The sequence below is a fragment of the Poecilia reticulata genome, linkage group LG3, assembly GCF_000633615.1.
Source record: "Poecilia reticulata strain Guanapo linkage group LG3, Guppy_female_1.0+MT, whole genome shotgun sequence".
In the NCBI taxonomy this organism is placed as follows: domain Eukaryota; kingdom Metazoa; phylum Chordata; class Actinopteri; order Cyprinodontiformes; family Poeciliidae; genus Poecilia; species Poecilia reticulata.
The window spans coordinates 31,382,369-31,395,796 of NC_024333.1; the positions used below are offsets into that span (position 1 = coordinate 31,382,369).

The following is a 13,428-nucleotide window of genomic DNA, read 5'->3' on the forward strand; positions in this document are numbered from 1 at the left end:
TGAACCGCTAACTGAACCACTAATTGAACAACTAACTGAACAGCTAACTGAACCGCTAATTAAACAACTAACTAAACAGCTAACTGAACTGCTAACTGAACCGCTAATTAAACAGCTAACTGAACAGCTAACTGAACTGCTAACTGAACCGCTAACTAAACAGCTAACTGAACCACTAACTGAGCTGCTAACTGAACAGCTAACTGCTAAGTTCTGGATTTCAGCATCACTAAAACAGTTTTTATATTTTTAAACTCGACTGACTTCACAATGTTTAATGAACTGAACTGAAACTCCAGAGATGGATTAAAAATCCTTAAAACACAGAAATGCTCCTTATTCTTTTTCCATCTTTGTTCACATGAGGATGAAGCTGATTATTCCTCCTCCATGCAGCAGAACCACATCCCCACTCTGATCAGCTCTGCCCTCAGATCCGGTCCATGAGAACCAGAACAAGGATCAGGAACCCGAAGTGCAGCAGGAGCTGATCCCAGACTTCCACCATAATCCTCCACACAACGCCTCCCAGAACTTTAATCTTCTCAACGTCCACAGAACAATCTTCAGTAATTCTCCACCAACCAGCAGCTACTGAAGATAAAAATGCACCGAAAATAGTTTTCCTGAATGTTTCCGAAACAAAACAACACAATAAAGTTTCTGGATTTTCTGACATATGTCTGTGTCCTGATAAAACTCTTAATTTTACCAAATATTCAGTTTCAGATTAAGCTAAATTACACAGAAGTGGTTTTTTCATCAAACGTTACACCGACCCCCTCCTGCTGGTGTAGAGATTATGTAATCCTCATGTTTCTGCTGTAATCCCACAATATGACCCACACATGACCTGTAATAATCTGGCATTGGACAGCGTATTGTTATGTCAACAGTTATATTAAAGATGATGAACGGACGTGAGCAGCAGCTGCAGCCTGGTGTTTACTGTCAGTCTGCGTCTCTGCTGCTGCGCTCAACAAAAACCACCAAATATTCTGGACCTGAAGCTCCGCGTTCAGTTTGTTCAACCAAAAAACAAAAAGAAAATCTGTAGAAAGCCTGATGCTAACAGCCTGATGCTAACAGCCTGATGCTAACAGCCTGATGCTAACAGCCTGATGCTAACAGCCTGATGCTAACAGCCGAACACGGTGGAGGATGGCTGGTGATGTGGGCTTGTTTTATTTATCAGAAAACCTGTATGACTGAGTCTGAGTCCGTCCAACAACATGATCCACACACAGCTCTAAAGAACCATGGCCTAGTCAAAGTAAGCACCAGATTTCTGGTTCATCTGATGAGCTGCCACTCGTTTAAACGACTAAATGAAACTAAAGCGTTTCGATTTTAACCAGTTGAAACAAATAGTTAAAATATCTGATTATCGCGTTTAATCCTCTTCGCCTCTCAGCATTTAAAATCCTCATAATTAGACAGAAGTGTAAAAGTCACCCTTTCCTCCTCACAGCGGTGTGAAAACGTTCAGGCAGTTCAGATTAACTCCAGTTAATCCAGACTAACGTTGGCTCCAAAGGGACAAACTGAACCCAGCTGGTGGTTCTGAACGCAGTAAAAACTCAAATCACTAGAAATGACCACTTTTTTTAAAAAAACTGTTTTTTAAGTTTAAAGAAATGTGCCTGGAAATTTTCTCTCTCCTTTATTCTCCTGATGATGCTTTTAATCTGATGAATCTCCCATAAAAGTCAGATTTGTGGATTTGTGACGTTTTCTGTCAGCACCCGAGCTGTGGATCTCTGCAGCTCCTCCAGAGTTTCCCCCGGCTGCTTCTCTGTCTGACCAACAAACCTTCAGGGAACATCTGAGCAAACCGAACACAGCCGGACTCGGATGAGTCCCTCTGCATCTTCTCTTCCCGTAAAGTCGAACCGTCTCCTGTTTCTGTCCTGATGTCACATTTTTAATCTGAGAAAATCATTTCCAGGCTTTGCGTCTTTGCCGATTGTGTTTTCCGTGTCGTCTGCATATTGCTTTATGGCCCAATCAAATCAAATCAGGCGAATTTCATAATCGCATCAAAGTCGCAGAGGAAATCTGCTCCGTGCTGTAATTGTGTTTGCTCTGCAATAAAACCGCAGAATTTCTTCACACCGTGATTTCTTAATGAAGTTCTGCGCAGCAGAAGCAGCGGCGCGGCGCGGCGCGGCGCGGCGCGTCTCTGGTGAAATCACAGAATATTAACGGCGAGATCTCCATGAGTCACATCGAGCAGAAGCAGCCGAACCTCCGGCCCGTCCTGACACGGAGGACACGTCTCATTTCTCACCACGGCGAGCTGGGAGGCGGTTGCCATGGCGCCCAGAGGGGTTACTGACAGCTGTCAGCGTTGGGTGGATGGAGCGGGGAGCAGAGAGAAAGCGGGGCGGCGGGCTCACATGAGGCCGTGTGACATGTTGAGTGGGAGCGGAGGGAACGCCGCAGAGAGGCTGTCATGTGTGGGCGGGGGGCAAAAACAAAGACAAGAAGGGAATTATGGGAGTTTCTGACAGAGCTCGACACGACAGGATCTCAGCGTTAAACTGCTTTTATTCCCAGGCTGATCAGAATTGAACAGATTTTACGCAGAGCCAAGTAAATTCAACCTCAGGCGACGATTCGACACAAACTTCTCCAGAGTGAAAACCCACTTATTGCTGATGTAACCTGGTTGTAATTCTCTTTTATTATAGTTACACAAAATGTCTTTTTTTGGTTATTTGTCTTGTTCATTATCTTACTGAAACACCTGTCATTGTTTTAACGGTGTTACTTTAAGATTGGAAGATCCTCCGTTTTATTTCTTCTTCTGTGGTATTGTCTTTAAATTGCTTGCGCCCTTTAGCCCCTCCCCTTTTCACATGTTGTCCTGCGGGAGAGGTGTGTGCTTTTTATTCTTCCATCTAAATACATTCAGTTTATTTACAGATCTATTAAGTTAATTTTTGTTTTATACTTTTGTCTGGTGTAGGACTCGGAGCGGGCAGCCTATAACACGGTTGTTTTTTCTGTATTCTCGTCAGAAATAAACCGAGAATCATCTGTTCGAAAGAAAACTGTGTCTCGATCCATTCACTCAAAAACCAGCACAACGCAGAAAAGGATCCGGTTACACTGATTAGCACTGATCTAACTTTTTAGCCAGCAGTGATACTGCTGTCCACGACCCTGGAAATAAACATCGGCTGTTAATATCGGTCCAGTTTTGATACAATATGTTAAACGATGCCAACATCGTCTGATAACGATGCTATTCATCACGCAAACCTAGTTTTTCTTCTTTCCGCAGCTTTCTGCTGTTGGGCAAAGTAAACCACAAAAAATGCTTCATATGAAACTGTCCAGCTAAAAGGTTGGTGTAAATAATGAGCCTAAATGTTTAATGCAGCTGAGCGCAATGAGTTTTTACAGTGTTTTGACTCAGAAGGACAGAAAGTGTGAAGGATTTTCTTGTTTTTCTGTCCAATAGGAGGGAAATGAGATGCTGAAGGTGGTGAACACTGTCACTAATTGCCTGGTTTCTGTAAGTGGGCCAGCAGAAGCCGAGCAGAGCCGCAGCTTCAAATGTCCCTGATATCTAACCCTGATAGGCGAGGAGTGATTAGGTTACAGACCTACATTGGTAATAATGTCCTGCTTTATAATTACCACCCAGTAGGTCATCTTTTTCTGAGCTTTAAGGAGAATCCAGCAGCGACAGAAGCGTCTTCCAGTAGCACAAAAAACCATCCGGATCCATTTTCTCCCGCCGGTTTAGACGTCAGCTGACACACGTGTTAAAAACTGCGTCACGTTTTTCCTGTCATCTCAACGAGAAGCATCGTTCCTGCTGATCCGTGTTTGTCCTTATCAGCTGCATGCACATTCCCAGAGAGCAGACCTTAAACACAACTCCTGCGCGTCTCTGAAACAGACGATCAGCAGCTGCTCAGATGCCAAATTAATCCACAGCTGCGGTGGAAACAGAGGAATAAACGGCGGTGAACGTCCGTGGCAGCAGAGCTGCTATCTGCCGCCTGGTTCTGGAGGACATCAGGCGGCTCAGGACGGATTMATCTGTCAGTTACCGACGGCATGAGGACGGTCGCCACGGCAATCAGGAACGATGGAGTCATTAAAACTTCTGCAAACATGCTGATGAGGCTGAAACACGAAACTCCAACAATCCGAACACAGGCAGGAACTTTCTGGACTTGAAAATTCAGATGGGAATCAGGAAAATATACTTCAGCTCAACTTAGTTTACTAAATTGTAGCTGAGGATTTTGGGTGAAATATTAGAGAATCTCTGGATTTTTTTTTGGTTCTGAATTTTGTTCTGGACCTGAGACAGAACCTGCTTCTCTTCATGTAAGGCTGGGCAATAATGACGTAACATTTTCCTCCATGATCTAAAAATAGCAACGTTTTGCCCAGTTGCTGTCAGAACAGACACGTTAAAAACATCAAACTGAGGTTGTGTGTACATCACTTCCTGTTCCCCTGCTCTGCAGAACCGACTAGGAGGAAGTGAGACTCGGTCCGTCCAGCATTTTAACCCAACGGGACAAACGGACATGAAATGATAATTCTGTAGTTTTTCAGATTTACAGTAGATGTTTCTGCAGAGATCAGATCTAATCCAGAGATGAAGGATGTCGACGTCTTCACACATTTATTTGGTTAAATTAAATCTTCATTCTGATCCGTTTTTATTTTTATTTTCAATTATCTGCTTTAGCAAAAAAAAAATTAAGTCTCTGATTTCAGAAAAATATTTTATGACTAAAGCCAGGCGTCCATTTCACACGGGACGTTCTGCAGCTTCTCACACGATTTTCAGATAGTTGGTAAAAAAAAAAGAAACGCATCCAAACATCACGTAGCTTTAAATCCTGCATTATGTGATCATAAAGAGTTTATCTGTTGAGCTGTAGGAGGTGAGAAATCTGCCGCCGAAAGAAGAAAGAAGTGTAATAAGAATGAAGGTAGAACGAAAAACAACTGATGAAAACAACAAATGTCAAAACCAAACGTCTTCTAACAAAACATTTTGGTAATTTATTATTTTTATTGGTATTTCCATGACTTTTCATTTCCTTTTTTATTAATGTCTCTTCAAAATGGGGAAGAAGAAACAATCTTCCCACCACATGATAACGACAGCAGGAAAAGCCTTTCAGGTTCTACCATCACAAACATAAACAGAGTTTCCATCAGAACCAGGTTCATTCAATGAAAGAAGCAGCAAAAACACTGGAATCGAGGTCAAAGGTCATACCAACACGGTTTCCTGTTCTGTCAGTGCAACCTGCCCATGCTGATGCTTAAGACAACCAATCAGGCGACCAGGATCCCATCAGGATTCATGTTTTCTGCTCAGACTGACGGTTTCTCCACATGGAACGCCGAGTCAGAACCGCAGATCGGACCTGATCCCCGATTTAAAATCATCAGGGGCCGATTATCGTCATAAACTCAGCTGTTTATGTCCACCAGGTGGGCTCAACCAGCCTCCCTCCAGAGGCCGTTTGGTCCCGATGCAGGTGGGGACAGGAGACCAGCTGATGGGGGCCGCAGCGTTATTTTAAACGACAGTGTTAATAAACTACAGCTGCGATTCCGGGATAAATTTATGAGGTTGAAATGATTAATTGGATTAATGATGAGAATCAACTGATGAAATAATCAACTAGCACGTTAATCGAATAATCACTAACTAGAGCACACAGACGGGAAAAAGGTTATTTACTGCAAAAACAACAGTCAGAGCAGCAATTAAGACAAAACTGTGACAAAATATCAACATTTTGCAATTAAGACAAAAAACAACATATTTTTCCTGCATGACTCTGGAGTTAAAGGAAGCAGAATGAGTTGAGCTTCTAAAGGAATGGTGTGTTCCTGCATCAATGCAAGTTTTACGTTCTTATTTAAAAAGCTAAAATAATCATTAGCTGCAGCTCTAGGTTAAAGGTCATCATGGATGACGACCCTTCACAAAAACCCAGAATAAAAACAGACAATAAATGAAGAAGCCATTTTTAATAATCAACTTGTCTCTCGGTGTCGGAAAAGCAAACCGAGTCTTTAAACAGAAACACGTTTGGCACAGCGGGAAGCTGGAATCGAACCTGCAGCTTTCTGACTGCTGTTCACTTTGCTTCACGGCCGAGTCAGAAACACGCAGTCAGACGACGACTGCAGCTTCCTCCATCATCCTCTTCCTCTTCTCACACCTTAATGTAAAGGAACGTATGAGAACTGTGAGCTGCAGAGAGTGGGCAGCGATCCGAATGCGCCCATCTGCCAAGAGAGCGGAGGAGGAAGAGGAGGAAGAGGAGGAGGAAGAGGAGGAAGAGGAGGAGGAAGAGGAGGAAGAGGAGGAGGAAGAGGAGGAAGAGGAGGAGGAAGAGGAGGCAGGGATCAGGTGTCTTAATCTGGATTGACAGTTACGTCACTCTCCCATCGTTTATCTGCTGCACAGATGCTGAGCAGGTTTCTGAATGAACCTGTGCACGCATACATCCACATGTAGCATCCGAGGCATCCCATAACCAGGCAGCCATGGCAACCGTTGCTGTGGCTACAGTGGAGTCTTTGTGGTGGCACGTTTCCCAGAGGAAGCCATGGGGGGTGAAAACTGTAGGTACAGTAGACGAAGAAACAGCCCACCACCAGAAACAGCTACTACAGGAAAAACCTTCTCCTTTTTGTGGATTAAATATTTTATATCCTAAAAATGAAAAAGCCAGAGTGAGAAAGTTAATTTTTTTTTGTTAAAAAATATGAATTCTGCTGTTAATGAAGGATTTGTGACATTTTTACTTCGTTCATGAGGATCGGTTATGGATCCCTCGAGGTGATTATCTAAAATCTGATCTGAACCAGCAGGAAATCCTGACTGAACAGTTAAACAGGAGGCGGAAGAGCATCAGCTCTGAAGCTCACACAGCGGCTCAGTGTGTGTTTGTATGAGAGGGGAGGATTTATTTCAAAATCGTTCATAATGTTGAGAAAAACACTAAATCAGAAGTGATTCTTTATCTCTGGCTGCATCAAACAGATCAGTTGTCCTGACTGTTGAACATCATGTTGCCTCCGTTCCCCCATCGCCGCTTTGCGCCGTTAACTTCAAAAACTTCATTATTCACAACTCGTGTCTTTCAAACCAAGATAACATCAGTAATTTGGCTTTTTTAGTCTGTGAAGAGACGAAGAAATGGGGTCAATATTTCACCGCATTATTCATTTATATATGTCACAGTTTCAAACTAAATATTTAATAAGATCGCTGAATATTTAGTTTACAAGTAACCATTTAGCGCCACGTTTTTGTTAGCAAGCTAAATATGTAACTGGCAAACTATTTAGCTAGCTAATTATTTTGTTCACACAAAAAATATTGTTTGCAAACCAAATATTAGCTCTAAACTGAATGTTCAATTTAGAGCTAATTATTAAACTTGTTAGTTAAATTTTAATTTGTGAGCTATTTAAGCGCCACAAAACAGAAGTCCTCCAGACCACTAGGGGCAGTTGACCGACACAACATACTGGACCAAACCCAAACGGGATGTCTGGAATAAAATTAGAGGAAGTCTATTTCAAACACGCCGTCATTTTCAACATCGGCAGCATATTTATAGGTAACATAACCTGCTCCAGACTCCGCCTGGTGGTCTGGAGGACTTCCGTTGTGTGGAGTGAGTTTGCAGCGTTCAGTGATAGGAACACTTATGCCACTTTGCTAATAGCACAGCTAATTTTTCATTTAGCACATTTTTTTTAACTTTGCTACCTATGAAAATGGTTGAACTTAGCACCTTAGAATTAGCTTTTGCTAAGTTCTGTGTTGGAATAGCAGCTTAACGTCGTTTTAGGGTTAGCATAGCTCACTTTTTAGTCAGTTTTATATTTGCTGTTTTGCTTCCAGTTACTTTTTAGTTGTTTTTATGCTTGACTGTTTAGGAATTTGCATGATTGATGGATGTGACTGAAATCTGAATTGGTGGTTCGCAGACTGAAGCAGGTGAGTTTATTAATAGAATAATAATAATAACTTTATTGTCCCCCAGTGGGACAATTCAGGCGTAATGGCAGCAAGTGAAAGTCAAAACATGTAGGTTTACAAAAAATCATATTAAAAGAAAGATAATTGAGACACTGTGCAGTAAGTCTCTTGTGTATTTATAGAATGAGAAATAATGTGTCCTCCAGTTCAGATGATGACTCACTTCATCACAGCAGAAGAACATTGAACGGCTCTGACCTTCATCAGGACCAAGAACAAGCAGGCATTTGGCAGGAGAGCTGCAGAAGTTTCCCAGTTTTTTATTCCATCTGGGTTTCAGGAAATTCCAACCATTCAGAAGCAAAAACAGCTTCAACAGAGACCAACAGAACCACAGCAGAGCATCACCTCATGCAGTCCAGAGGTCGGATCCTGAAACTCGCCATGCCACACAATCTGTGAAATATTTAAAACATTCACTTTATCTGGAAACCAGCAGAAGCAGAAAAGGTTCAAATGCAAACAAGCAGACCGGAGACCGCCCCAAAAGCAGGAAGTGCACTGCAGCGCAGGGCATTCTGGGTAAATGCAACCCAAACAAACGTGCTAGCCTAGCGCTAGCAGGAGAAATGTGTCTTGGTTTTTAGCCAAAGATAAGAGAGAAATTATCCAACAACATTTCTGGTTCCATTTCATGAAGAAGGAAGTTGCACTCTGAAGGTCTTTGTGTTTCCTCTAGTGTTTCTCAGTTCAGCGCCCCTAGAGGCCAGGAGGGGAACAGGTTGGTTTGACTCTGAGCAGAGAGAAAGAACCACAGCAGCTGGAGGTGGAGCAGATGATGAAGTTCTGATCCCTAATTGAACCGAGTCTACTGGACAATCAGGTGGAAAACATCCTGAATTATTACCTGGACATGATAAATGCTATCATACGTTTTGTCTGAAGACCAGAAACTGTAGAATACTCTAATAAATCAGATGTTTGTGCCAATGGAGAGATGGAAACATCTTCACATCAGCGCTGCACAATATGAGAAAATGTTGCTTATTTTCTTCTTCCCTATCGTTCTCTTCTGTGACCTTTAACCCTCTGACCTGACCTCACTGCAGCTCTATAGAAACGCCGTAGATCATAAAGAGTCCAGCTGAAGGAACCAGAGATCCCCAGAATAATCCCAGAGAGGCTGTTGGTGCCAGGCGGCGTTGTGGACTCACCTGGGCTGGCGCTGTGCGGTGTGAGCCCGCCGGCTCTCCTCGCCCAGCCGACTGAGGGAGGGGGAGCGGCTCCTGGCCCCCCGCCCCATAGTGCGGACCACCACGTTGCCATTGGGGCTGCCGCTGGGCATCTGCTGGACCAGCTGGGGGGACAGGCTGCGGTGCAAAGCTGAGGAGCCAGGCTGCGCGTGGCCCTGCTGGGGGGCCCGGTGTTGGTGGCTCTGGTGCTGCTGCAGATGGGGGGCCCAGTTTCCAGGGGAACCGTGCTGCTGCTGCTGGTACTGGCTCACAGAAAGGTTGTTGTCGCTGTTGGAGCGCAGGAGGACCCGGGGCGCCGACAGCGAGGACGGGGACTGGCCGTTTCCGCTGCCAGAGGACGGACCCCGCCGGCGCTTGGAGTAGGCTGGAGCCTCACGGAAAGGCACTGGAAGGAAAACACACTTTTAGTCTTACAGGAAGAAAAACTCAGCTGAAATCTGAGAATCAGCTGCTCAGCCTGGGAGGAGAGAGCAGGTCCAAACCGCCTCAAGTTCATCGTTCACAGAGGAAAACATCTCAGACAGCTGCCAGCAGTATTTACACATGTTCATTATCATCATATTTCACTCAAACGGACAGAGTTAGAAGGTTTACTGAGTCGACTGGAGGCTGATTGGTGGAACATTGATCGGTTCAGAAGTGATCGATCGACCTGAGCTGCCGGAGTTTACAGTCTGGAAAGAAACACCAGATTCTTCTGAGTTACAGAAAAACGATCAAACAGAATCACAGAGACTTACTCAAAAGACGGAGCAGAACAGATTCACAGACTAAGAAGGTTTTTTTTATCTTAAATGTAAATATAATAGTTTTTTTCTGAGTCTGTGCTCCAGTTGAGTGAGAATGAAGGAATGAGTTCTGGATCTGGGCTTCATGCCGTTCTGTGAAAACACATTTAGGTCAGTCATGGTAAAGTTTTATCGATAAACTTTTAACACCAGAAGACATTTAAAATATTCAAAATAAATGAAACAACAGAAGCAACAAATAAAACGAACTATGAAATCTCAGAACATCCATCCATCCATTTTCTTGACACCTGGTCCCTCAGTGGGGTCAGGAGGTGCTGGTGCCTCTCCAGCTAATGTACCGGGTGAGAGGCGGGGTCACCTGGACAGGTCGCCAGTCTGTCGCAGGGCAACACAGAGACACACAGGACACACACACTCACACCTAGGGGCAATTTAGAGAGGCCAATTAACCTGACAGTCATGTTTTTGGACTGTGGGAGGAAACCGGAGTACCTGGAGAAAACCCACCATGCACAGGGAGAACATGGAGACTCCATGCAGAAAGACCGGGAATCGAACCCAGAACCTTCTGGCTGCAAGGCAACAGCTCTACCACCTGCACCACTGTGCAGCCCGAAATCTCAAAACACCAGACTGAAAACTTTTATCATCCAGTTTGTGGCTGATTGATTCGTCTCAGCATCATCACAGCGATTATCAGGATCAGATCAGGTTTAACCCTTCGCCTGGCTGGCAGAACCAGAACCAGAACCAGAGCCAGGCTCATCTCTGAAGCTCCTGCTCTCGGTCATTTGAAGGGGAATCAATGAGTCATCATCATCATCAGACCAACATGTGAGGCTCCCTCCCTCCATCCCTCCGTCTGCTGCAGACGTGTGGACGAGGTGCGAACGGCTAATGAGCTCTCACATTTCAGAGCCGCCGTGTCTGAGCTGCTTCCTCAGGCTGCGGCTCCATGCTGCTGGCCAAAAAACGCATCAACATGCATTTAGAAACTCACATCAGGTTGTTGAAAGAATCATCAGTTTGTCTTTACTGCAGGGTGGAAGTCGTAAAGTTTCTGCTCCTCTGAAGTGAGCAACAAGCTAAACGTCAGATTAAAGTCCAGCAGTCTGGAGACCGGCTGTCCAACCCGAGGATGAACTCCAGGAAGACGACAAAAAGACACTGAGGGAATATTAAATATGTTGTAGCTTTTTTCAGAAATTCTTTGGCTGTATTTTTATGACCCACATTTGAACCCAAACATAAAGCCAAGGTAGCAAAGTCGCTGGAATGACGGAGTCTGGAGAATACGAGATGCTAAATGATGCATTTTATCTGGATCTAAGAAACACAGTAACAGCACGAAGAAAAGATAATTATTCTGATCACACATAAATCTGTTGGTTCATTTCAGAGTCCTAAAAGTAAAAATCTCATTTATAAGTCAAGGGGACAACAAAGTAAAGCTGTTTTCAACTTTTTATGCAAATAAATAAAAACCCAGGCTGCTAAGATTCATCAGATTTCAGATCAGTTTAGAGAAACAAGGATTTGTGTTCCTCTTTCTAGTAAAATTGATTCTAATCAATGAAATTATACACATTCATTATATAATATAATGCTGGATGGTGACGGGCCGCAGCAGCATCAAGGAAACCTGCAGCTCATTTAATAAACGTAGTTTTGTGGTGGGACAGAACTGAAAAATGAGCCGTTAACGTCGTTCAGAGACATTTGACTGAACGCTGTGCGGTGGCTTCACCTCAGCAGAAGAAAACCTTCACCTCCAGGTTTCTGCATGTCTGCAGACCTGAACCTTGTTTTTAAAGGTTCCTACTGAATCCTGTAAACATGAAACATCAGCCAGGTTTCAGTTTCTGCTGCAGGAAACATGAAGAGCAAAATACAGATCAAATACAGGTAGTGACACAGAGTTATTCTTCATTTTAAAGTGGTTCACTGCAGGGCTTACACACACACACACACACACACACACACACACACACACACACACACACACACACACACACACACCATGTGACGAAGCCTTATAGACCCTCTATAACTGGAGGCTTTCTGAATCAAACAGTTGCAGGAGGAAAATCATCCTGGCTGCGTCGGACAGCGAAGACTCAGAGTTTGATCTGAAACCTTCAGACATGTTGGACGCTTTTCATATGGAATTAAGCAGAAACCAGTTTAATATTTCCAGATAAAAGTATCCTGACAGCCTCCGCCTGCTCAGCCAGTCAACATGAAAATCTTCACCAACTCGGGACGGCAGAGCCTCCAGAACGGCTGGACTTACTTATTAGTTAGAGCTAAATTTTAAATATTTAATTAGCAATTTAACTCCAAGCTAAACATTTAGTGTGAAGCCAGATATTCAGTTTCAAACTAAACAATTAGTTAGCAAGTTAAATGTTTAGTTTGAAATTGTGACTCTAAATAACCGACATTTTTGTCTGTGTGACTTTTCAAACCTCAAACACTTTGGATCAACTCTAATATCTTCACAGGACTTTTTTTTTTTTAGTTTTAAAATCGGAACTAAATCTATTTAAAGTTATAAATGATTCATTAATTTTTACATTTCAACATTTGATTCTGATCTGATTTGGTTGGATTTCAGAAATTAAACGATAACTCACAGTCTGACTTTAGTGCTTATACAGGCAATTATTAAACATGATTTTAAAAACTTTAACGATACATAAAGCATCATTTATCAGAAAGAAACTGCAAAAGTGTAATTTTTGAACTGTAGTTTACAGCTGTGGACCTGAGGAGGTTCACATTTTTGATAATCAGTCGAACCTTTTAACGTTGGAGACAAAGAGGCAGCGGCGCGGCGGCGCGGCGGCGCAGCGGCGCCTCACAGCGCCTGACAGGCGGTGGTTAACTCTGACGGCTCCATGTTCGCCTCCCGTCACCTAACTGTCAACTTCAGCCTGGATTTAAAGGAAATGTCAGGAAGGCTTCTGGATCCGTTTATTCTGCATTAACAACAAGTTTCAGCTGCACAAACAGGATTTATTATTTATGAGTCATGTGTAAAACCAAACTCTGGAGAAAGTCCCAACATGGAGGTTTCATAAAAACAAAAACTCATGTTTCAAAGATGGCAGCCGGATCCAGTCAGATGGAAATATTGGTCATCCAGCCGCTTCACTGCAACGTGGCGAAAAGCCGACTGTTTAAAAGAACGTTTAATTTAAAAGTAAATGATAAACGTTAATGTATTAACTAAAATATCCCATCGATTCGACTCTCCGGTTTAAAACCAAAGTTTTAATCTTCCTCCTCACAGCGTCTCATCCTCCTCATCCTCACCATGACACTTGGTCTCTAACCATTTGATTATCTTCATCCATCCGATTGATCCCACTCATCTTCCTCATCCTCATTAATGAACCACTGTCCTCTTCTTTACGACCCTCATCAC

The 13,428-nt window shown here is 43.3% G+C and overlaps 1 protein-coding gene and 1 long non-coding RNA gene across 12 annotated transcripts in view; one reads left to right on the forward strand and one right to left on the reverse strand.

Moving 5' to 3' along the window:
- Nucleotides 1-673, forward strand: part of LOC103463006 (uncharacterized) — a 2,894-nt gene extending 2,221 nt beyond the window's left edge. For 2 of the 3 annotated variants that reach the window (XR_533438.2, XR_001776452.1), the window contains exon 3: nucleotides 397-673. This is a non-coding gene — a long non-coding RNA (uncharacterized LOC103463006). Of the gene's footprint in view, nucleotides 1-366 lie in introns of all 3 variants that reach the window. The other variant, XR_001776451.1, reaches the window with a different exon arrangement.
- The window catches only part of LOC103463007 (SH3 and multiple ankyrin repeat domains protein 2), a 185,821-nt gene that overhangs the window by 56,758 nt on the left and 115,635 nt on the right, over nucleotides 1-13,428 (reverse strand). For all 9 annotated transcript variants that reach the window (XM_017303933.1, XM_017303932.1, XM_017303931.1 and 6 more), the window contains one exon: nucleotides 9,208-9,631. In XM_017303933.1, coding sequence (XP_017159422.1) covers nucleotides 9,208-9,631 — 424 coding nt within the window. The remainder of the gene's footprint in view (nucleotides 1-9,207; nucleotides 9,632-13,428) is intronic.